This window comes from Notolabrus celidotus, chromosome 7, assembly GCF_009762535.1.
Source record: "Notolabrus celidotus isolate fNotCel1 chromosome 7, fNotCel1.pri, whole genome shotgun sequence".
In the NCBI taxonomy this organism is placed as follows: Eukaryota; Metazoa; Chordata; class Actinopteri; order Labriformes; family Labridae; genus Notolabrus; species Notolabrus celidotus.
Window position 1 is genome coordinate 15,367,595 of NC_048278.1, and position 26,536 is coordinate 15,394,130.

The 26,536-nt window shown below is 38.1% G+C and overlaps 2 protein-coding genes and 1 long non-coding RNA gene across 3 annotated transcripts; 2 read left to right on the forward strand and 1 right to left on the reverse strand.

Annotated features, from left to right (window-relative positions):
* Positions 1 to 506: 506 nt before the first annotated feature.
* Positions 507 to 2,577, reverse strand: ten1 (TEN1 subunit of CST complex). Its single transcript, XM_034687849.1, is given in 4 exon segments — positions 507 to 928; positions 1,298 to 1,342; positions 1,345 to 1,454; positions 2,414 to 2,577. Coding segments are annotated over 4 exon segments (387 nt in total). The 5' UTR covers positions 2,503 to 2,577; the 3' UTR covers positions 507 to 785.
* Positions 2,578 to 2,604: 27 nt separating this feature from the next.
* acox1 (acyl-CoA oxidase 1, palmitoyl) lies at positions 2,605 to 19,088 on the forward strand. The gene is given in 15 exon segments (XM_034687848.1): positions 2,605 to 2,824; positions 2,826 to 2,850; positions 4,253 to 4,412; positions 8,769 to 8,929; positions 10,237 to 10,344; positions 10,567 to 10,686; positions 10,830 to 10,945; positions 11,256 to 11,425; positions 11,739 to 11,901; positions 12,858 to 13,048; positions 13,517 to 13,696; positions 14,251 to 14,356; positions 14,525 to 14,668; positions 14,913 to 15,119; positions 16,779 to 19,088. Coding segments are annotated over 15 exon segments (1,986 nt in total). The 5' UTR covers positions 2,605 to 2,740; the 3' UTR covers positions 16,830 to 19,088.
* A 4,646-nt stretch (positions 19,089 to 23,734) lies between these two features.
* On the forward strand, positions 23,735 to 25,503 carry LOC117816547. The gene is made up of 3 exons (XR_004631974.1): positions 23,735 to 23,840; positions 24,012 to 24,155; positions 24,930 to 25,503. It is a non-coding gene; the product is annotated as an uncharacterized LOC117816547 (long non-coding RNA).
* The last annotated feature ends 1,033 nt before the right edge of the window (positions 25,504 to 26,536 follow it).

Below are 26,536 nucleotides of genomic sequence, written 5' to 3' on the forward strand. Positions count from 1 at the left end.
GCAATATTTGCCCATTCTTCTATACTAAAGAGCTCCAAATCCATCAGATTGAGAAGCCTGCTAAGCCTTCTTCAGATCACCCTGCAGATATCAATTGGATTCAGGTCTGGACTCTGGCTGGGCCATTCCAAAACTTTAATCTTCTTTTGGTGAAGCCATGCTTTTGTTGATTTGGATGTATACTTTGGTTAGTTGTCGTGTTGAAAGGTGAAATTCCTTTCATCTTCAGCTTTCTAATAGAAGCCTGGAGGTTTTGTGCCAAATTTGACTGCTATTTGTAACTGTTCATACTTCCCTCCACCTTGACTAAGGCCCCGGTTCCAGATGAAATGAAACAGCCCCAAAGCATGATCCTGCCAATTCCATGCTTCTCTGTGGGTATGGTGTTCTTTATGTGCAGTGTTGTCTTTACACCAAACATACCTTTTGGAATTATGGCCAAAAAGTTCAACTAGAAATATTCACACACACACATACGTATGGATTCTCCATCATATAATGCATCATTAGTGGATCCAAACAGCTTTAATTCTTCATTGGCCAAGTAGAGAAAAAAAAAGGTCAAGCCAACACAGAAGTGACAAACTGCAGAAAACTTTATGTGGAGAGGTGAGAGACCAAAACTCACACCGGGCTAATTTACATTTTACCAAACAGGTTTAAAGTCAACTTGAGCTCATATAAGACCATCCCAGTGCACCTTGGCAAACAGCGTTATAGGCAGCACAGCGTTCCTGATATTCCATGAGCACCCTGTGATATGTCATGATAATTGATCCTGGTCATCAGGTGACATGTGCATGTTGAGCAGCATCACCCTCCCTCTCTCTGAAGAAGCTCCTTTGCTCAATAATGGCTTTCTGTAGAAAGGCAATGTTGACTCCATCGACACAGTTTAGCACACGCGCTCTCACCATTAAACCAACATCTGGAAGGAAAGGAGACACAGATAAGCCATATTGATGTTTAAAGTTCCAGTTCCAGGTGTATTTACAAAGCCTAGTAATCAAGATGAAATTAAATGCAGGTAAATGTGATTAATTTTAAATGGAGAAGAGCTGGAGTGACCAAACAAGAAATGTATAGGCTATTAACAGGCTCGCTTTAAATCAGACAACAGCTATATGCAATATCAGTAATCTCTTATTTGAACCCTGGTGGGGTTTTGTAAGGGTTTTTTAATAATTGGAGTAGCTGTGACAGTATTCAAAGTCATTTCATGTATGCAAAAACTGCAGTTTGAAAATCATGAAATGATACAACACATCCAAACAAACCGAAAAAAGTATTTCCTTACCTTCTGCATTTTCTGTTTCACCCAGAACTAAATATTGGGCCCCATTATTGGGTCAAAGGGCTCTACATAACATGTGTGAACAACCACATGATGCTCTTTTGAAGCATGATGAGCTGACAATCTTGCCCTGGACTCCTCAGGCCGATAGCACATCAGTCTAAAAAATAAAAAGGCAAGTTTAATTTACAAGTCTGCCTGAATGGTGTCATTCAATATGTTGTTTTTAACCTGTGTTCTTAAGCCTCCGAGGGACTTTCTGTTTGTATTTATTATGACCACCTATGTGGACAAGATGGTACATTTCAACCCTTTGCTGATTGGGTAAATGCAAAATAGAATTTGTGATGATAAATCTTACCCTTATTTCTATGAACCACAGCCGAATCACTGTGAATATCTTTGAGTCAAAATGCAAACAGTGGCTGTAAAAAACATCTGACCCCTACATGATGGCAGCTGTTACAGGTAAAGAAAATATGAAATGAAAATAACTTATTCCGGTCAGTGCTGCTCTTGTTTGCTGTTGGACGACATAAAGTGGCATTGGTATTAATTCGATCCTGTTTCATTAAAACTTATCAAAGCTTTAAATGTTGTATTTGGAATCACAGAAGGGGTTTTATGATGTGATATTTATCTTTTTTTGTCAGACAAGCAGGAAAGGTAGAAGATATTTTTTCACCTTGGTGACAACTTCGTTCAAGTTCATTGTATATAGTAGCAAAAATAATAACAATGGTTTCAGCCTTTTAAGTAAATTAACTGAAGTGCTGTTTAAGAAAATGTTATGATACTTCTAACTTAACTCCAATTTCACATTTTAATTTTGATGACAGCTCGTGGCATTGTTTGTCTTTCTACATTCATAAACAGCAGAACTAAAAGTAGGCCTACTTACATTTGTTAAACCCAAACTTGTCCATACACTGTAAAGTATTTTGTGTTCTAATTTGTGAAACAAAACAATAAAGATTGCGCGAGACCAATCGTAAAACAATGATTAAGTTGTTTAACAACTGTCACTGTTTTGTATATCACCGTATGTAAATAAGCATTATATATATATATATACAGTTTTGCAAAACTGGGGTCCTGATAGCAACAACAGAAACCCACCTGCCAAATATTCTCACTGATTCTCCTTCATTCACAACGCCAGAGCTTATTTCCCAAGGAAAATGAAAAACTGCAGCTGCGGGAAGCATACTGATCAAATAAGTTCGTATTAAACAGTTTAATAATGTGAAATGTTACATGAGTTATGTACTTCCGTGTTATGTGTCACATGACTGCTTTAACTCCACCTACCAGATATTTCTGCGGCTGCGCGTGGATGAGGCCGCGTATGAGGCACTTGTCAAGTTGAGGCTACTGGAAGATACACAATACGACCCGCTGCATACCTTTTTTTTAAAAGTAGATATACATATTTCAGTTTTAGCCATGAATCCTGATATTTTGAAAGAGCGGAAAAGCGCCACTTTTGATGTGGGGATTCTGACCAACATTTTGGATGGAGGCCCAGAAAAAAACAAGAAGAAGGCGAGAAATTGGTGAGTTCGAACTGTCTGCTTGTGCTTTCTCAAGTACCAAATATTGGAAACTTTAAGTAATGATGATTACAGTGTTCCATGAGAAAAAGAGTATCGTGGAAAAGCAGCTAACTCGACAATGCTTGTATGCAATGCTTGGTACTGTGTAGCTAGCAGCTTTTCTACGAGTGTTAGCTATATAAAAGGTTGACGTGTTCCACATGTATCCTTTACTTGGGAAAGTATCCCACCGCAATTCAATTGAAGGTGCTATTTATATTCAATAAAAAAGAAGAAAAACATAATGACGTCAGGGCTATACTGCAGCTACAGCAGGTAAATGTCGCGTATGTAACTGTTAGCTAACACCCTTCACTAGGTGATGAAAGTTCTTCAATGGATAGTGAAGTAATGTTTACCAACCTCTAGCTTCGCGTGTCAGTACATGTGCACGGGACATTCAATCCACTTTAGGCCTAAAAAACACCGTTTAGGTTGAACGAGGACAATATACTATACATGTGACTCAATGTGGACGCAACTGTACTCGATGTCTAAAGGTTACACCGGTCATGTCACAGCATGGAGACCAAGGGCCATTTCAAATACAATTGACCTATTTGCAGGAAGTGAAATGTGACAAGGATAGTACAATACATCATTTAACTAAAAAGTTTTACGTGCAGCACTTACTAACTTCTACCCAGTTGATCTTTTGCACACAGCACAATACAATTACATTATACTGCCTTCAGTAAGACAATAAAAGCCCATTACATTACAGATATGACTTATCATAAAACCATAAATGCAAAAGATATGGAAGAACATTTGTACACACAAACCTCTATGTCCAATATACCTTTAAAACTATTGAGGCGTTGGTGCTGCAATGCTCTACATGTTACTGAATAAGAGCTGTCTATAGTTCATCAGCCACTGAATTATTGTATAATAGCAACAAATGTGTCTATCAAATCACCAACATCATGTAAGATAACTTGACAAACACCATCATGCTGTAATTTGGGAAAGGTGATACCCTGCAACTATCCCTTGATGACTTTTTATTGCAAATGATATATGTATTTAGCATTTTTTTGCCCAAAGATTTTGTAGTTCACCAAAAAAGTATACTCCTTGGTCAATGACTGGACTTTAGAGCATATAGGATGCCTAGGGTGGAACAGGATATGTTCTTTGTGTTCTCTGAATTCTTGTGACATAGTTATCTGTTTTTTTTCACAGCCCTTGCTTATGTAGGTGTCTATGTACCAGATATGAGCCAGATACTCAACTACATTTCAATGCATGTCTTCACACAGGAGTGTGAATTACAATCACATAAAGGTCCTGACTTATCTTCAAGTTATACAGGTACTTGTTTGCTAAATCTGACTCTCTCTCTCTCTCTCTACTGTAGAGTCAATGGTTCTCAGTGATCCAGACTTCAAGGAGGAGAATCCAAACTTCCTGTCCCGCAGTGAGCGCTACGATCAGGCTGTTAGGAAAAGTGCCTGCATGATCCAGAAGCTCAGAGAGTATGGTATCGCAGACCCTGAGGAGATCTATCACTATAAGAAGTATGTGGTAAAGGAGATGACATGTGCAGACAACATTCATACTATTAATTCAGAAGAAAAATATTTATTTATCCATTTATTTATTGTGGATTTGCTTGCTCACATAACAAACAGCATTTACTGCAGCTTTAAGGACATTTTTGTTTTATCACATCAATGTCAATTACCATTTTTTCTCAATGTTTCTCTTTTGGGGTCTTCAAAATACTTGCATCTGATTTCTAAATGTGTGCAGCTGCCCCAGAAAACATCTCTGGTTATAGTACAACATTTAAAGCAGTTCATGACCAGAAGCTAGATAAAGCCAGATGAGGCAAAGTCCCTTTAAGTGTGTCAGGGGGTATTTAATCATCTAACTTTAAATAAATGAAGCTTTTATATAACATTCAAATGTAAATGTATTCATTATACTATCAGACTGATGTAAATATAACTTAGTGAAAGTTATTTTACACTAAAAAAACATGTTCCTAGAATTCCTTGTTATTAGTGTATGTAAAGTGTGGAGCAGGCTTTCAGACACATTCAGTTTTTATTGCACTCCCAAAACCCTCTTTAGGGAGGATTCATATATGTCCTGTTTTCAATTTGTTGGGTTAGCAAATTCATGCAGTTGCTTGTCAAAAAGATCAATGTGTACTAAATCAATACCTCTACCTGCCCTCTAGATGAGTAAATATATGTAGAATTGGCGGTCGGTGTCAAACTGACTCCTGTTAATCCAAGGTTTGATTGAATAACCATGCAAGAGAGAAGCCTGTTTTTATTTCATCAAGCAATGAAATGACTGAACATGACTATTGAGAAAGAAGAATAAACTGAGTTTATCTTAAGCATACAATTAAACAATTAAAGTCACATTTTCTTTTGGTGCTTTACATAGTAAGTCAGCAATTGAACAATTTACAAAACTTTGAGTAGTCTGAAGTAAGTTGTGTATCCTATGCTTTACCTTCACCCAGTATGGTTAAGGGACACAGTCGTGAAGCCCTGGGGCTACACTTTTCCATGTTCCTCCCAACCCTGTACAGCCAGTGTGACCCTGAGCAGGCCAAGAAGTGGTTACCTCTGGCTGAGTCCTACCAGGCCATGGGCACGTACGCCCAGACTGAGATGGGTCACGGTCAGTCCTGGACTTAGCCCTTTACTTATTTACTTGCTTTTTGTGTAAGGTTCTCAGACACATCATCACTGTGCTGGCATGAAACGGTATTAATTGGCACTGATATTTTTTTTAATGTATGGCCTCAGTGATATTTTGGGCAAAAAAAAGATACCTCTTTTATCTATATTTATTTTAAATACTAGTAGTATTTTTTTGTTATCCTTAACTTGTGTTTGACAGATCCAAATCATGTCAAAACTTAACGGTAAAGGCATGTTTGTCTTAACAATTGTGTTCATGCGTTGTTCAAATAAGATGAGGTAATTGTTAATATTTAATAACATGTAGATATAGCTGCTTTATTAAAGTCTCTTTTGTCGTAGCTTACTGACATTCTCAAGGTTACTGCGGTTTTAATTTAAAATTAGGTAGCTTTCATCTGTTCCAATTTCAACACATATTCTATGAGCACTGCTGCTTTTCTGCGCAAAAATCTCTCACGCCCTCTTTTTTGTGACGACAGTGCACGCTTTTTGTGTGTCTTGGCTGCTTTGCATCTTTTTGCAGTTCATAAGCACCATCTACAGCTTTGCATTAGGCAACCAGAAAAACAATCAGGAAGTTGTGCCTTTCATTTTGTTTGGTTCTTTTCATGCAACCTTACATCTAAAGCAAGTGAAGCTACGTGCAGCAGAATTGTACGTGTCTGGGGAGCTCATAATTGGCCGAGTTTGAGTTCCTGAATGTCTTGCTCAAATTTGAGATCAAGCTCAAAACTGCCCTCAGATCACTCAACAATAGGATGACTTAGGAGTTTTCAGTGGTAGTACAAAATCAGAAGCTGTGTGTGGCCCCACAGCATACAGTTAGTCTGACACAGTTGATACTGATGAACTTTGCTCTGAGGGTTTACAATATAAGACAGGTTATATGATTTGTTACAATGTAATAGATCATCCTTTGAATGAGTTATAGCTTTATGAAATGACTTTATTGTTTACAGTATCTAACAGGTGTTTGTTAAGCTTTTACTGAAAGGTCTGAAAGACATTGTAAGTGTACTATAGAGGCTACAACGACAAAGCAAGAAATAAGACTGTGTGCTTGAGATAAGCTCAGGCATCAAATCCCATCCAGTGTAAATAGATCAGTTATACAACATGCATTACCAACTGAGTTAAGATGTGTATCCTGTCCTCTCCTCTCACACAGTATATATAGGGGCCACACTCATGAAGCCTGGGGCTACACTTTGTCATGTTCCTCCCAACCCTGTACAGCCAGTGTGACCCTGAGCAGCCAAGAAGTGGTTACCTCTGGCTGAGTCCTTCCAGGCCATGGGCACGTACGCCCAAACTGAGATGGGTCACGGTCAGTCCTGGACTTGGCTCTGAATTTATCAACCATGTTGAAGTGTCAGGCCCTCAGACACACCTTCATTGTGCTTATACTGAAAAAATACGTACACGTTTGTGTGTTTAAAATGTTGGGAAAAGAAAAAGTCCTGTTTCAGCAGGTTGGGAAAACTTAGTATACCAGGAGTAGTTCTGGTGATTCCTTGTGTGTGTTTGACAGATCCAATCATGTCCAAACCATTTAGGTTAACAGTAGTACCATCTAGAGTACTTCCTAACAGTAGTATGTTTGTTCTAACCAGAGATGGTGATTTGTGAGTGGTTCATGTAGATATAGCTAGTTTATTAATTTAACTTCACTAGTGGCTCTCTTCTCACTTTCAGCATAATTTATAGTTTAGAATAAAATTAGCAATAGGCATCTCTTGTCCGTTTCAAAACATTCTCAGGTAGTCGGTTCTGCTACTTTACTCCTCACAACTCTTCCATCCCTTCTCATCTTAATGACCGTACACTGATCATGATGCCTGTGTCTTGATTGCTTTCAATTTGCAAGTGATGAACCCTGTCTTTGGTATGCAGACATCTTAATTGAGCAGGAGAGGAGAAGTTATGCTGGTGTGTAAATTAATGTATAACCAGTTTTAATCTTCTCATGCAACCTTATGTTAAAACCAAGTGCAGATACATTGTGTGCGCAGCAGAAATACGTGCTTCCGAGAGCCCACACTGCGGCAGAGTTCCAGCTTCTAATTGTCAAGAGGCCAAAGAGTCTGCAGTGAGAAAGAATTTAGGCCAAGCCAGCTTTTGTTTGCTGTCGCTCTGTGACAAAGACAAGTTGATGCTTTTATGAATTTGTCTTTTATCTTTTTATCTGCACTGAAAGTTCTGTCTGTAATGAACATTTTGTTTACCTGTGCTGTGGCTGGTTTGGACCAATAGGGGAGGCAACGTTTCAGAGAATCCCACAAGAGTCCTTGATTTAAAACCAAAAACTATCACAGGTCAGGTTTGTTGATCTACTCTGTCAATGAGAGATCATTTGGTTTCAATAGTTTTCAAGTTTCTAGTTTTTTCACTCAAGAATCTCCCAAGCTTCAGTTTACTGAAAACCAAGACAATATCAATCATATCGATAATATCATTTGACAAACCCCTTTGCAGCTATGTTAGAAAAATGAACCATCATTGTATTACCAAAATAGTTACCTACGGTGTCTTAAAAATACTATCTCAAATTTCTACATACCCAATGTTATCTTTCAAGGCCAAAATATTCATATTCCTATTTTAGTGAGGTTGTGTAAGTAATGACTTAGCCTGAGAAACATGCAATGAAAAATTGAGCAGGCCTAGTTTTCCTATATGTCTAATGAAGTTTACTGAAAATATGTTTCATGATGGGTTTTCAGCTGTATGTTGACAGACTAGTTGACAGGCCTTTATTTGAATGAGGTGAAGTTTACATGTGACCACTGAAGCAAAAAGAAAGGTAGGAGGCTGCTAAACTTGACAAACACAGGTGGGAGGAGCTTAAACTGCGAGCTAGCTAAGAATAAATCACTGCACATAACTGAGGAATTAAACTGCAGCTAATCAAGACAGACATGTGTAAAATGTAACGAATGAATTTCAAACTAAATCATGAATTTATTGTCATCAATTATTCCAATATGCATGATATGTTTTGATTTGTTCACACAAACCCTTTCTTTTTCATCCTTCACTTCTTAATATGACCCACACCAATCATTACCCATTATCCTTCCCGTGGGTCTAAAAACACTCTTCTCACCCATCTGTAAATTTCCCATAAAATTCCCTGTGCATCTCCCTCTTTGCCCTTTCTGCATCACCACCACCATTCTTCTTCTGCCCCTGTGCTGCGTTGCCCAGCTGTGTGCACCCGGACAGGCCGGAGCCCCTGGATCTCCATCTGGGGATGTTCCTGCCCACACTGCTCAACCAGGCCACTCCTGAACAAATGGATCGCTACTTCATGCCCGCCTGGAACCTAGAGATCATCGGCACCTATGCTCAGACTGAGATGGGCCACGGTAAAATGATCCAGAGTCCAAACTGTCAGGCCTGTTTAGGCCTTTCAAAAAACAGAAAGAAAAACAGGGATCGTTTGGTTTCTTCAATAAGGCTGTTGTCAATAAAAACCCCCAAACTGTGCTGTAATGATGACTTTTGAATAGGCAGTACTAAAACAAATGTTGACTGTTATAATACAACAATGAATGTAGTTTTAAAAGTAGTCTTAAGTTTTGTATAATATATGTGTGCTTAACTTCCATAGTTAAAGTTGATAACATCCTAGCTCTCATTATTTTTTTCTTCATTTGTACTTTAAACAAGTATTTTCAATCAAGGCTATAAAAGTAAATAGACAAGTTGTAAACGCATCCCAAGTTCACTCAGAGCTAAAATGTTTGCAAATGTAACCAAATGTCTATTATGACTATCCATTCAGTTGAACAAGCTTAAAATGGGCAACATGAAAACAAAATGTTCACTGTTGCACATGTTTACAACCTGTCTGGCCTCTTTTGTAAGCAGACTCACTGGATGAAGTTCTCAAAACAGAAAGTTAGCTGTAGTGTATTCTCTGACAAATCTGTAGTCTTGTGAAAATAAGACCAAAGTCTGTCACAAGTAGATTCACTCTCTTAAAACAACTTTGAACTGGATGGTCTTCAAAGATGAACCACAGTTTGCTTTAATATGTTTTTCTGTTCTTCTTTGTTGTATTTTGGTCAAAATATTTTTGTTTGTATTGTTTTTCTTTGTTTTTACATAAAACATTATACATTCCAGCTTCTCTGGGTAAACAACGCTTAAACAGATTAGGAATTGCATCATTCAAGTTCCATGTCGACCTGTTTTGCTTGTGATTTGTACAACAAGTTCAGTGTTGGCTCAGTGTGTCTTTAGTATGATTGTTACACATGTTTTTAGATCTGTCAAACACCTACAAAGTGCACCACTTTGTCTTTCATCCATTGCTTTTTTTTTATTGGACACTTTTTAAGAATTGAAAAGTTCACTGAGGGCTGAACATTTTGTTTGTTGCTGTATGTCATTCCTATATGTTGTCATCATAGATGCTTTGAGTAATTTTATCCAGATTGTGTGTTTAATGCTAAAGTTAAAGTATATACTGTTCTAATAATAATAGATTAGTCTTTCATTACTCTCATCACTTTGGCATTGATGGTTAGTTTGTGATTAGTACTGCTAATTCTTAAACAACTGGAAACAATGATGACGATTCATTTTTCTTTTTCACTTTTCAATTGTGTACTTCCTCTGTGTGTTTTCTGTGTTTGTGTGTGGGCTCTGATTTGTTGTTTCTCTGTAGGCACTCACCTCAGAGGACTGGAGACCACCGCCACATATGACCCAGCCACACAAGAGTTTGTCCTGAACAGTCCCACAATCAGCTCCATCAAATGGTGGCCAGGAGGACGTGAGTGCTTTCAAACTGTTGTGACTCTGCTTTCAGTCATTTTGTAGCCTGAAATTGACCTCATGTCAAAACTCCTATAAGCATTACTACCGGATGCGGCTATACATAAAATTGTTAGCTCTCATGTTTTCATCAGGATGTTTTTTTCCATGTGCAGTCTGAAAAAGAAACTGATAATGTACAAATACATAATACTTTCAATCCTCTGTCTGCTTTTTGCAGTTGGAAAGACCTCTAACCATGCCATAGTTCTGGCCCAGCTTTACACTATAGGAAAGTGTCACGGTCTGCATGCCTTCATCGTACCACTTCGCGACATGAAAACACATGTTCCCCTGCCAGGTAAGCACCGCATGTGATGTCTCTCCTGATGTGATGGAGTCAGCCTTCATATACCTTCATGTTTCTCTCTCTGTCTCTGTCTCTGTCTCTGTCTCTCTCTATCTCTATCTCTATCTCTATCTCTATCTCTATCTCTATCTCAGGTATTGTGGTTGGAGATATCGGCCCAAAGTTCGGCTTCAATGAGGTTGACAATGGCTATCTGAAACTAGAGAACATACGAATCCCACGCGATAACATGCTGATGAAATTTGCCAAGGTGATGCAACTTAATTTGAGTTGGCAGAACACTGAGGTCTGATTTATTTATAGCTCCTATGAGTTCTTGACTGGTTAACCCTTAGATTAAGAGTGATGCCTCTTTATTACCTTTAAAAAGCTAATAAGACTGTCAACAACAAGATTGAAAAGTTCTATATTACAATTGAATGTATGCTACCACAGTGAAGAGTGGATATCAGATGAGATTATTTAAAGCTGAAAGCTCCAGTGAGAAACTATGTAAAATGCATTTCAGTGGGTTTAAATCCTTGACACCTCTGTTCAAAGTGTCTCTGTCTGTCCACTAGGTGGAGCCAGATGGAACTTATGTGAAGCCACCAAGTGCTAAACTCACCTATGGCACTATGGTGTTCATCCGCTCCATGATTGTGGGCGAGTCATCTCGAGCTCTCTCAAAGGCCTGCACCATCGCCATCCGCTACAGCTCTGTCCGTCACCAGTCTGAAATACGGCCAGGGTCAGTCAGTACACACAAATTAAGATTAACACAATGATCTCAAACCATTTTGCAACGGTGTGTATTGTCACAGGGAATTTGGATTGGTTTATCGGGCATTGTACTGTATTTTGACATAATGGAAAAAAAATTAGCCCTCTTTTATTAGGGACAAATAAAGGTTTGAATGAATGATAGTAAAACAAAAATTGATTCAGAAACTTTAAACTTAAACCTGTGTGTGTGTGTGTGTGTGTGTGTGTGTGTGTGTGTGTGTGTGTGTGTGTGTGTGTCTGTGTGTCTGTGTGTCTGTGTGTGTGTGTGTCCCCTTCAGGGAACCAGAGCCCCAGATCCTGGACTACCAGACACAGCAGTACAAGCTGTTCCCTCTACTGGCTACGGCCTATGCCTTCCATTTTGTTGGCCAGTATATGAAGGAGACCTACCATCGCATCACAGGAGATATCAATGATGGCGACTTCAGTGAACTGCCCGAGGTACTGACCAGACATACTTATGTAGGATGTGATTTAGGCATGAAGATAGATGGAGATGAATAGGCAGCAAGAGCAAGCATATCTCCAGGGTTATCAAGTGAGCATTTCTTTACAGGTGTTTCGTTGAGTTAGGCCTCTGACACCTTGGGTAGCTCGACAGTTTGCTCCAGAATCCCAGAAATGTAATTCAGTTCTCCATCATACTCCACTAGTCCCTCCAGCTAAGCTTTTCTACACTCTCCCACTTGAACCACTGTCCCTGCTGAGCCTGAGCTCCTGCCTTTGTACACCTAACAACTTCCTCTTGCCGAAGCACCTGCTCCACTATCAGCTTCCTTCTTTCTTTAGGACCTGATTTGTTCCACACTGGCCTGCCTGAACTAAGCCCCAAGTCCCCAAATCTTACATAAGAGCTTCCTTTGCTTCCTGTACTGTCTGTCTTGGGTTCCATTTCCTCCCTCTCGTTGGATTTGGGGCCCAGTTACTGACCACTAAGTCTTCGCTCGGCAACATCTCTGTCCTGACCTTTGTGCACTTAAACTCCTTTTGTTAAACTAGTCATTAGGAGCTGGAGTATGCCCTTCCCATACCCTCCTAACCATTTCATAATACAAATGAACCAACACCTCTATCCTCTCCATATTGAAATTGGTAACTCATAAAATTACAGTTGCCACATCAATCTTGGGAACAGGCTTGATCTTCATCCTAGCCCAATGCCATTGTGAATGCTGGGAGGGATACTCTATACCCTGCCATAATGCCAATTTCGTACCTACACGCATCTTAAAATCTTGCAAGTATTACACTTTCACCAGATTTACAATTACCCCTGGCACCCTTAAGAAGTCGGAAGCACTCCAAATGACGTAGTACTGAACCAAACACATTTGCCAGATCTAAAAAACAAACACACGTAAACCTCTACCTTAGCTGCCTTCCCTTCCTCTCTACAGCTCCATGCACTGTCTGCGGGTCTGAAGGCCTTCACAACATGGGAAGCCAACTCTGGCATTGAGGTGTGCCGTATGTCATGTGGCGGCCACGGCTACTCCTGCAGCAGTGCCTTGCCAGACATTTACGTTCAGTTTACGCCTACGTGCACCTACGAGGGAGAGAACACAGTCATGATGCTGCAGACCGCAAGGTAACTCCTCACACAGGAATGTCCTACCACAAGGGAGACTATTCAGGAAGGTGTTCACAGTCTCCACCTTTTCTGACACCATCACATACCACAAAGGCCAAGACTTTTTTAAATTACCAGCTACATTGTTTGAGTTGAATATAGTAGGTGTAATTATTATTACTTTATTAAAGATAAAACACTAAAAATTTAAGTAAGATCTGCTCAGTACCCTCACATAGTGATAAAGACGTACTGAAATGTATAGAACCAAACATTCAGCCCTACTCAGCCGCCCCAAAAACAAACACAGGGCACATTTTATGTCACTAAAAGAAAACTGAGTGCTTCTCTTCACACACACATGCACAAAAAATCCAATCTCAACAGTCACTCAAGAAAATGTTGGTATGACTGATTTCCACCATTTTAAAACCAAAAAGCTTATTTTAATCCTCACTAATTTACTCTGTTCTTGTGCCCATACAGATACCTGGTGAAGAGCTACAGGCAGGCAAAGGCAGGCCAGCAGCTGAGTGGCATCGTGTCCTACCTAAATGAAGCACAGCATCGCAGGGTCCAGCCCCAGCCCGTCGCTGCCAGACCAACTGTGGTGGACATTAACGACCTGGCTAGCCTGGTGGAGGTCTACAAACTGCGAGCCGCCATGTAAGAGGCAGGAGCAGGGTAGAGAAACACCTACTTGACAGACTTTAAGATCTGTTTTAAAGTCTGTTTTTTGTTGTTTCATCCAGTTTACAATTTCATAATGAGTATCTCTTTATTGAGGTTTCTTTTTTTTTTACATATTTTGTGACATTTAAAGTGACAGATCGTGAGATTGAATGTACACTTTGTGACACATTTCTAAGTTAGTCTCTGACATAACGTCCTGCACCCGGTGCAATAGTAATGTCATCCCATCATCCCTTGTCACACCTACATCAATTTTAGCATTCAGAGTCAGCCATGTAATGAGAACATACAGCAGCAGGGACAGCCTGGCAGAGGGTGGAAAATGTCACCAGCCAGTCCCAGCATTTGAGGGATAACAGGGTAAAGGACTTTTTATGTTAGCAGTTGTTTGTTTTTGTCTTTATGAGGATTCCTGAATGATTTGACTTATTTCATGAAAGTCAAACTCTGTTGTACTTCAAATTAAGTCAAAGATAAAATTGTGTTGATATTGATGACATTTTTGGTTATTGTGTGTGTGTTTGTAGTCTGGTAGAACTGGCAGCTAAGAGCATCCAGCAGGAGTTGCAGCGCAGGAGGAGCCAGGAGGATGCCTGGAACAACAGTGCCATCGACTTGGTCAGAGCCTCAGATGTAAGTTCAGTCCAATCAGTGTGCAGATGTTAAATCAATACATGACCTTCATAGATCATAGATATGGATGTATGTTTAAATTCAGAGATATGCTTCAGATATATGTGCTTGTTTTTGCTCTCAGTACTTTTCATTAATGAACCTGTCCTTCTCTTTTTGTGTCTCCAGGCCCACTGTCACTATGTTGTTGTGAAGCTCTTCGCTGACAAGCTGCGTAATATCAGTGACACCGGAGTGCACTCAGTGATGTCCACCCTGGCCCTGCTCTATGCCCTGCAGGGCGTCACAAAGAACTCTGGAGACTTCCTTCAGGTCAGGAAAATTATAACATGCAAGAGTGATTTTGTCCACAGTCCGCTATTTATCTTTTTACAGGTGTTACTTTTTGCTTAAACAATTATTAGCAAACTATTGATGTCTGCTGGTCCACTTGGATATGAAATAACAACCTCTATTGCCTCTTGTCCAAGAGTTACCAATATGTGCTCTATGTGTACTGAGTGTGTTTGTCTGGATGGCTGGTGCCTAACTGGAGTCTCCATGTACATTGTTTCAGGCTGGACTGCTGAGCGTGCCCCAGGTGCTGCAGTCCTCAGTTCGTATCAAGGAGCTGCTGTCTCAGCTGAGGCCAAATGCTGTGGCTCTGGTAGACGCCTTTGATCACAATGACAAGAAGCTCAATTCAGTCCTTGGACGATATGATGGGAACGTCTATGAGCACATGTTTGAGTGGGCTCGAAGCTCACCCCTGAATGCCACAGAGGTCAGTCAGCGTCACATGGGAGAGATAGTAGAAATTTTGACTATTTGTACTGAAATAATTTTATGGGGCTTAAGAAAAAAAATTGTTTTTTAAGTCTTGTGGTTCAAAATCTACTGACACAACACAGATTACCATAGGACCAAGGACCTCAAGGACGTTACCTTTTCAAAAAACTAATGCATGCCCTTAGGGGTGTAACGATTCATCTACTGCATCGATGTATCGATTTATATTCCTATGATCCGACTACATCGATCCATGCTCAGCAAGTTGGCCTTCCGGACAACATATGTCGATCTAACATTGTTTGAAAAGGTAATAAATCAATTGTATCGTTACTAGGAAATAACGCATTGGATTTAAGCACGGCAGACTATATATGGATGTGGTTTTTTTGCCCTTTTAATGATAAAGACTTTAACATTACTCAATTCAGGTTCGTTCTACATTAACCAATATTGTCCTTTAATCGTATTGGCAACCACGAATCATGATACGAATCAAATTGTTGTTTTTTTTGTTTTTTTTACTATTTAAGTTTTTATTGACTTCATCACAAGAATTGCATTCACTATAAATGATGCATACATATTGAATGGCATATACTATCAACAGACAGCACAGCCAATTTTTGGTAAAAATACCCTTTCGACAAAAAACACAAACAAATAAAACCCTAAACAGACCCCCCCCCCCCCAACAAAAGAGACAGAAACAAAAACAAAACAAAAAACACTTAAAGGCAGCCCCACATTAAGTGTCAATAAGTAACACTGTTCAATAACTTGTATATGAGTCTGAACCACTCTTTAAACTCTGGTTTGTGTGGACTCTTCCAATTACACAGAATAAGCCTAGCTGCATTAATACAGCCTGTTATTATCAGTGGAGAATCTGCTTTGGTAACACCAGGTGGAACTAGAGAAAATTCCCATAAAATACACAACTGAGGAGACTCTGGAAGAGGTTGTTTAAGCCAACCCTCAAAACTTTTCAACACCATTCTCCAAAAAGGTAATGTTGTGTTGCAGCCCCATAGAGCATGGAGAAATGTGCCCACTTCTTTATTACATTTCCAGCATTTATTATCCTTGTTTAGGCCCATTTTAAATATTTTTACTGGCGTGAAATAATATCTATGTACAATTTTATAATGTATAAATTTACACCTTGCATCTCTTTTGGCCCCGCCTATACGTTTGAAATCACTTCCTGACACTGGCCTTCACTTATCTCACAATCAAGATCCAGATTGACATATTAATCTTAGGCTTTCACAAATTCTAGTTTTGGTATCCAGTATTTTCCTATAAAATATTGAAGCAGAGGGTCGAGTGCGAGAGGAATTTAAAAACTCTAGAATCTCATACTCTGGTTATTCTTCCCTCATCAGTCCAAAGACAGATACCAAGCTGCTCCTCAGCTGTAGATACTTCCAGTCGAATCTATGTTAAAAAGAATCGTTACACCCCTACATGCCCTACATGAACTTTCTGTCTTTAAATGCTTTGAGGTACTTGTGCACCATGACACTTTCAACATGTTCTTGGTCTGTTAGAGATAATACAAGTGTGGATGCATGTGTCAAAATGTCAAATGGACCACTGCCCAATTTATTATCAAATCCTCACAAATGCTTATACTCTTTTTCTTCCTCAGGTCCACGAGTCCTTCTACAAGTACCTGAAGCCCCTGCGCTCCAAACTGTGAGCTGACCATTGCACCTTAATTCCTGGTTCCTAAACTCTGCTTATATAGACCCCACCTTAACAGCTTTTACCATCCCTTTGATGGTCTTCATTCACCATCATCTTGAAGGAATTTAACCTTCTCTACTCAACTCACTAACTATATGTGGTCAAACTGAACATCACAGTCAGCCACTCTACAGTTCTCAGTGTACTAAAATGTTTGCAGGTTGGGTGATTGAGGGTAATGGGAGGAGGCGTACACTGGGCTACAACAAGGGGGGGGACATGCTAAAACAATCTGAGGACTTAGTCATTATGGATGGAATCTCAACAAAATCAGTTCTGAAATAATATCAAAATATTTCATAGGGGGTCCTTTTGAGCCCAAATGATAGCTTAAAAAAACCAAATAATACAGATTTAGATTGCAGGATTATTTTTAGATACATTTTGTTAGCATCCATTTCCCCCAGTCTTATCTTCAGTTGCTGCTGGGTGCCTAAAAGCTCCACTGTGTGAGCCAGTCTAGATGGAAATGCCTTCTCTATTTTTCCTAAAAAGTACAGAATGTATCTATGAACGTTACATAATGTTGGAGCATTATGACTAGCGCAAAATTGTGTTGTTTCCCCTGACAACAAGGACCAACATGATATCTAAAAAGTCACTATGCTGTTTTTGTAACTTTCAATAAAGAGACATTCATTTTACTGATGATAATTGATGCTAGCACAAAGACGACTCACACTGCTGCTGCAATTTATATTTGTGGAAAGCCCCTTACCCTCTTATACATTTAATTACTGTGTAGTTCAACTGACTTACTTACTTACTGCCGTAGTTTAAATTGGATAAACAGTCTCATAACTTAGTGTAGTGGTCTTTTAAAATATCAAGAGAAGATATACTTTTATGTAAAATACATCTGTTTATACTGTTGGTAGACAAAACCTTTGCATGTCCATCAATTTCAACATCTTCAGTACAAAGAACTATGACAATTACTATGAAAGTATAAGTCAAAAAACACTGTACCAAACTGTACCTCAAGTCTTTAGTTGATATCTGATATAAAATGTATGATTTAACATCAAACATTCTCCTTGTGCAGAATATAGAGCTTTCAGGTGGGAGGGTTTTTTTCCTTTGTTGAGAGAACAATGGCTGTCTTCAGTTTCTAATTCATGAGGTACAAAGTCATAATGCTATAACATTTTACAAGACGGATAAAAACTATAATGAATTAGCTGTAAAGTTGCTGTAACTGAATCAAACAGATGAAGCAATCTGAACTTTATCCAGTTCTCACCACTTGACATGTCTTGTCCTCTATCATGAATAACTTTATCATACCCATAATCCACTCCACAGAGACAGCAGTTTCTGTGTTCGATCATGAGAAGGACAGATTATTGATTATTCTGTGTCCTCATGTTTCTGATTGTGTTTGTGAGACTGAAGGCTTTTTGTAGATCATGAAGAAGAATGCCAAAAGCACTTTTAAGGATGGCTAGTATTCATTTCTGACAGTAATGGCATGTGAAATGGGGCCACATGTCCACTGTACATGAGTGTTAGTGTTCTCCCTCCCTGTTGTGGGGGTTAACCCTAACCTTGTTATTAAGAAGTGAAGGGTCGTAACCTCGGCCAACTCCTTCGAATAATTTTTTTTAAATCAAAAACATTTCAAACTACAAAACTACAGCGAGACAACTGTTCGTATGTTCTGATGTTAAAAGCATGCTGCCTAATTGTTAAATGCAAACTGGATGTTTTCTTTTAGATTAATGCTTCCCTGTTTTTTACATAAAGAAAACAGACATTGTAAATTAACTTAGCAGGCAGTGATGCAAGAGATTTCAGAAAATCATTATATTTTATCACAGGGCGACCCAATCTAACTGAATGGCTGATGATTGTAAGTGATAAAAGATTTATTCAGAAAGATGTTGCAAAGTAATGACTGTACAATGAAGAGCTTTGATCTAAGCCGCACTGTGAACTGTAAAGATGATCATGGGATAAATATGTGCCTAACAATGTTTTCTTTATCATACCAATGTAGAGTATTAATTTACAATGCTCATAGCTTTTGTGTTTTTGTATGACCTTAAACAGTTGATTTCTTTAAAGAGGGCACAATATGTAATGACTTACATGTGTAACACATTCGTTTGTTGATATACATTGTTGAATAATGTTGATTTGTATTATGATTTTAATGGTTGTTTAATAATTTGACCTGTAAGTTAAATTAATAAATATATAATAATCAGTGTGCATTCTATTTACCTGATTTGATCCTGTAGTTAACCATCCTCATTTGATTTAAAATTCAGTTAAAGAAGTTCACTGAGGAAAATGTTGTTTTGGGGCTTTTATCTTTTACAACTAGAAAAACCTGGGATGCTTTGATACATGTTTATTAAAACAAAACTTGATGTTTGAAAACAGTTTAAAGCCAATATTTAATTGAAAGTAATACAAAGACAACATATAAAGAAAAATCTATTATTTTAAGATAAATATGTACTCATTTTAAATTTGGGGCCTGTAACACATTGTAAAAGGCAGCATGCTTACAACTGTGTTGCATCACCTCTTATTTCATAATGTGGTCAACGTTTGGGAACCAAATGGACCAATTTGCAGGCAAGCCAGTTCAGCACTGGACTCTTCTACTAAGGAGCCATGCTGTTGTGATACGTGCAAAAGGTAGTTTGGACTTGCTGTATAATGGACTCGGTCCTCCTGGAGAAAGACATTTTCTGGATGACAGCATATGTTGACATAGAGTGGTCTAGACCTCCTATAGTTTGTAAAAGCATCTCTAGATAACGTTGTTGTGATTTGGCGCTATACAAATAAAGATTGATGTTGCCTGTATATATTGTCCAGCATTCCCTGATTACCAGATGTGTAAGCTACCCATGCCATGGGCACTTATGTATCACCATACCATGGGGTAATGGAATGCGGCATCCATCACTCAATCAATCAATGTTTACTTGTATAGCGCCAGATCACAACAAACGTTACGTCAAGACGCATTTACAAACAGAGTATACACTATGTTAAATTATTAACAAAGACCCAACATCAAGACAGGATACGATCCAGTCCCCTCTCACTTACAGGACTTGATCTTATCTCATCGTAATCCACACTGAGCATTGCACCTTGCAGTACTTAGCAAGTTATAGCGGCAAGGAAATACGTCCTTTTAACAGGCAGAAACCTCGAGCAAAACCAGACTCAGGTTAGACAGCCATCTGCCCTGACCAAGTTGGGGTTTGAAAGAGGGATAGAGGAGAATAAGACAGAGAGAGCAATGATAGCGAGGAGACGGATAGTAGTAGTAGTTGTTGCCGCTGGAGTCCGGCATGTCCGTAGCAGCTGGAGTCCAGGCCCACCATGATTGGGTCCATGATTTCCACAAAGAAAAGTTTTCACAGAGAAGTCTAAACATCTCTAGATAATGTTTATATATGGTGTTTTCTTTTGCATGGTACCATTTTAACCTGCATTTGAGGAAGCAGTGACCAACTGTGTTCACAAACAATGGTTTTTGGAAGTAAATTTTGGCCCATGCAGTGGTTTACACTATAGTCGTGTCTGTTTTAAAGGCAGTGCCACCAGTGTTTATGGCCATCCAGTATTGGTTTTTTTTGTCTTTGTCCCTTAGTACACAGATTTCTCCACAAAGCATAACAATCTACTAATAATAAATGAGTCAAGTCACATCATAGTTTTGTGATATTTTAAAAGCCTGTATTATAGTTATCAATCATACAATGTCTGTAGCAGATGTTGTTTGATTTTTAACACATTTTGGATCATTTTTTTGTATTTCACTGTGAAATCCAGACAACATGACATTTGTGACTATAATGTACAGTAGTTCTTAAACTTTGTGATACCAATGGTATAAGTACATGATTTGATAAATAGAAAATAATAGATTCAATAAATGTTTTTTAGTAACACTTTCTTAACTTATTCCATAAAAGGCTTTAGACATCCAAATGGCACGTCTTGTCGTTGAGCCATGTGTTTAGGACTTCTCTGTCAAGTAGTAATACTGATGATATGTATCTGATGTGATGTGACACTCGTGTACCTTGACGCTTTTTATTAGGCATGAAGCTGGTAAACTGAATTAGTGATATTATTTATTTATCTTGTTGTGTCCTTACTGTCTTGTTTTAAAGTACCAGTGCTCCATTCACCACGTCCAATTCCTTGTGTGTGCGAGCTCACTTGGCAATAAAGCTATCTTGAATCTTGAATCGAGAAAAATAAGAATCCATGTGAAAACATGCTGATGAAATTTGCCAAGGTGATGCAACTTTATTCGAGTTGGTAGAACGCTGAGGTCGGATTGATTTATAGCTCCTGTGAGTTTTTGACTGGTTAACTCAGTGATGCCCCATTATTACCTTCAAAAATAAAACAAGACTGTCAAGGACAAGATTGAAAAGTATTCATGGTGAGTGATACATTACACTGTCAAAAGAAAGCATGTTAAGATTTTTACCAGAAAACACTCGTTACACAGTGGTGAGCAATATGGAAAAAATATCATACATCATTTTTTATTGCAGAATCATGATCTTGTTTTATCACCATTCTTTTTCATATTTGTTTTCAGGACTAGCTTGCAAGTAACTGATCAGTACAACAAAACTAATTACCCTATTTAAAACATATCCTTGAATATAAAAATTACAATGGGAAATTTAGGCAACTGTACTTTTTAAAAAAATTGGCCAACTCATGTCAAGTATAACTAACATTAAACAAAAATGCTGACATAAATACACTTTTTCTAAAAAAACAGCTAGCCTATCAAGCTACCAAATCTGTCTATTTACTGCATTTTCCTTCTGAGCAACACTCATGCAACTGTAAATTTAAATAATAAATACATGGTACTTCCTGCATGAATTTCACTTTGTAACAATATTTAAAGTGGTATATTCACTAGTAATCTAATAATATTAGTAAAAAGGTAGAAGGTAGTTTAACTCTATTTGAAAGGAAATAAAGAAAAAATCATCAATGAATCAAGCCTGAACTTAAACTTCCACATAACCATACAGTATTGTACACATGCAGGCTAAATCTGCTGTGGCAGTTTAATCACCTTTCTCTAATATCATCCATCTTTTTATATGCTTAATATCTGACAGAAGAAAGCATTTAAACACAATCCTAACCAATTTCAAACTATTTCCACTTACATGTGTTTCAAATGATTAATTAGTAAGTGTAAGTAACCATTTCGGTGTGTTGATTGTATTTGAAGTGTAAGAATCTGTCTTTAGGTTTACCATCTTTGCACTGCATATGGTGTGTAATTTGTCACAAGAGAAACAGGGTCCACTGCTCCACTGAGCGAATCACTGTTCATCACAAAACATTGAGAACTTACAGGAAAACTTACTAATCTAGTATTTTCATACTCAGCATTCACAGCTTAATTGTGCTATGGATTGATTCTGTGGCAGACATACCATTTGTTAGCCCATGGTCTGCATCAGCACGCCTGGTCTGTGTATTAAAATTGTCAACAACAGGCTTCCATGTATGAGCAAAGAACTGCAACAGAGATAATGTGCTGGTAAATTGATTGAAGTAATACTGTCCTATCACACACACACCTAATTATACATGTACAGGACCAAATCAGCAAAGATGTAAGTGATTGTACTTTTTCCATAGGGGGCTTCAAAATCAAAACAAACAGTACCTCTCAGAAGCTTTAGGTAGCTAATTAAAATACATTTCAGTAGGTTTTATTCCTTGACACTTCTGCTCAGAATATATCTGTTTGTCCACTAGGTGGAGCCAGATGGAACTTATGTGAAGCCACCAAGTGCTAAGATAAACCTATGGCACTATGGTGTTCATTCGCTCCATGATTGTGGGCAAGTCAGCTCGAGCTCTCTCAAAGGCCTGCACCATCGCCATCCACTCGGCTCTGTCTGTCACCAGTGTACACACTTACTGGGTTCAAATTTAGATTTTTCTATTCAGGGCTTCTGAGTTTTGGTAATTTGGAGAACCAGGGAAAAAAAGTTGGTGTCAGAGTGTAAAACACATTATTATGAAATAGTCTTCAGTGATTCATTATGAATGGGTTGATTTATTAGATATAGTTAAGATACTTTTACTCTAAGGTCTTGGGTGGTGAAACAAATTGTTTGTAAATGCTTTTATTAATTCGATTTCCTTAATAACCTGGATGCTTTGTGGAGTTGTGGAGTAGACTATAGAAGGGGGCCAGTACTTCTAACACAATGATAATAATTACAAGGCCTTGATGTTAATTTCATCATCATCATTTATTTTATTTGAATCATCAGTAACTACTCTTTTTGAGCATCTAACACTTAATTTGCTGCAGCTTGATGAATATTTTGTGTCCAATTGTGGTGGAAATTGAATAAGGAAACGTATAATTATAGATTTTTTCCTTTTGATTGGGTAGTAAAAATGAATAAATTAATCTTTTATGATGCCGCAGCAGGAATGCAAGACGCAGACAAGGCTGATGAAGACAAGACAAAAACTAGAGAGGATCAGAGAAGAACCGAACAAGACTGAGACAGAAGACTAAACTAAACTGTCTGGCTCTATGCCAATATGTTTTAAGACCTTTGCCTAATGCCTAAAATGTAATATAAAGAATGTCTCCTAAAAAAGGAGGGGCTCATGATGATACACTGTCTTCTGATGCGTAACACTTTATAGAGACTGGGCAGTATTTCTACATTTGTCCTTTTTGCTCTCTGACGTGACATCCTGCACCCAGCCTTATACGTGGTACTGCCATCCTAAGTCAGAGTTAAATTAATTTAGCATTCAGATAAATCTGTGTCGATATTGATAGCATTTTGGTTATTGTGTGTGTGTTTGTAGTCTGGTAGAACTGGCAGCTAAGAGCATCCAGCAGGAGTTGCAGCTCAGGAGGAGCCAGGAGGATGCCTGGAACAACAGTGCCTTCGACTTGGTCAGAGCCTCAGGTGTAAGTTCAGTCCAATCAGTGTGCGGATGTTAAATCGATACATGACCTTCATAGATCATAGATATGGATGTATGTTTAAATTCAGAGATATGCTTCAGATATGATATGTGCTTGTTTTTGCTCTCAGTACTTTTCATTAATGAACCTGTGCTTCTGTTTTTGTGTCTCCAGGCCCACTGTCACTATGTTGTTGTGAAGCTCTTCACTGACAAGCTGCTTAATATCAGTGACACCGGTGTGCACTCAGTGATAACCACCCTGGCCCTGCTCTATGCCCTGCAGGGCGTCACAAAGAACTGTGGAGACTTCCTTCAGGTCAGGAAAATTATAACATGCAAGAGTGATTTTGTCCACAGTACACAATTTATCTTTTGACCTTTAAATGGTATTTTAAAAAACATGACTCATTTGCTATAAACTCAACAAAAACCACATTGACAAGAAGCTCAGTTCAGTCCTGGGATGATATAAGATAAGAGAAAAGATAAGAGATTCCTTTACTTGTCCCACAACAGGGAAATTCAAGTGTTACAGTAACAGAGTAGACAAAGTGCAAAAGAAATATATAAAGCAAACAAGAGCCTATAGATTAACAATTATTAAAAAGTTATTAGCAATTAAAATTAAAATCAAAGAAGTAAAAGATAAACATATCTTAAATGTATAATAATAACAATAAATATGATGGGAACGTCTATGAGCACATGTTCGAGTGGGCTCGAAGCTCACCCCTGAATGCCACAAAGGTCAGTCAGAGTCACATGGGAGAGATAGTAGAAATTTTGACTAGTTGTACTCAAAAACGCAGAGATTTTGCAACAGTCCTCAAATTACTCCACTTACCGATGAGTACAGATGGCCATTATGACCTTTCTCCAAACCCAGCAGAAAAAAAGTTACGTTTTTTACAACATTCCTACCAACAGCAGCTTTAAGTCTTGTGTTTCAAAACCTACTGATTCTTTAGACATGTACTTCATATTTTAAAGATGATTCAAGTGTGGATGCATGTGTCAAAATGCCAAATTTACCACTGCACGAGTAGTTAATATATTCTCACAAATTCTCCCTACTTTTTTTCTTCCTTAGGTCTACGAGTCCTTCTACAAGTACCTGAAGCCCCTGCACTCCAAACTGTGAACTGACCATTGCACCTTAATACCTGGCTGTGACCCTTCAACTCTGCTTATATAGACTCCACCTTAACAGCTTTTACCATTCCTATGATGGTCTTCATTCACCATCATCTTGTGGTCAAACCTAACATCACAATCAGCCACTCTACAGTTCTCAGTGTAATGGGGTGATTGCAGGTTAGTTCTGATCAAAATCAGTACTGGTAGACTCGATTTTTCCTAACAAATACAGGATTTGTCTACCAATGTTACATAATACTGGAGCATTTTATCTTAGGAACAGACTAAGCTCAAAATCGTGTTGTTCCCCCTGACTACAAGGACCGACATGTTATCTGAAAAGACACTGTGCTGTTTTTCGTAACTTTCAATAAAAAGGCATTCATTTTACTGATGATAATTGATGCTAGCACAAAGAAGGCTCACACTGCTCCTGCAATTTATATTTGTGGAACTGTAAAGATGAATTTGGAATAAATATGTGCCTTACTATGTTTTCTTTATCATACCAATGTAAAGTCTTATTTCAAAATGCTCATTCTATATTTTTACAACTTTAAACAGTTGATTTCTTTAATAAGGGCACAATATTTAATGACTTACCTGTGTATTTTGTTGATCTACGCTGTTAAATAATTTCGATTTTTAACATGATTTTATCGGTTATTAAATAATCTAACCTGTAAGTTAATTGGATTGTGTATCTTTTTTACTTGACATGATCCTTTAGTAACCATCCTCATTTGTTTTAATATCAAATTAAGAAGTTCACTAAGGAAAATGTTTTGGGTCTAGTTTTATTTAATTTATTACAACTTAGATAAGCAATGTATTGAAGGAGCTTTATATTGTCAAAATGGTCAAAAGATATCCTTGATGATAATAAGATGAGGCTGTCTGTCAGAGAGGGAAGTTGTAGCTTAATAGCAGGACTACAATGGCAATCTATTTAACATTTAGCTAAGGTTATTGTTATTATATTTTTATTTTATTTTTATTGTATTTCTTATTCTTATTCCTAATCTGCCTTGTACAAAGAGAGCACAGTTTACTGAAGTCAAATTCCTTGTGTGTTCAAGCATACTTGGCGAATAAAGCTGATTCTGATTCTGATTCTGATTCTGATTTTGATGTTGATGTTGCAAACAATGGATTTTAAATGTTGGAGGGAGAAGGCAGTTTATCCTAGGAATAAATAATTATATTACATGTAGCCAAAATGTTCATTGCACAATGGAAGAATGACATTGTGGTTAGGCTGTCTGAACATAAATTGCAAAAGTGAGAATATCACTAATTAATAGTGGGAAGTCATTGTGCATGTCTGAAATGTTCGTTTTCACCCAGAAATAATTTGATTACAGAGTTTTAAAATAAAAATCCAGTCTGGCTGTAAAATGTTGTTAGGTTGGCATACGTGTATAGCCTATAAGGCTTTCCTTTTTAGATATCCACTGCTTTATTCTAACAATGCATAATACTGTACATATTTCAGATTGATGAAATTGCAGATCTGTCAAATAATTCTTCCTAGAATAAATTTCCATTTCAGCTTAATAT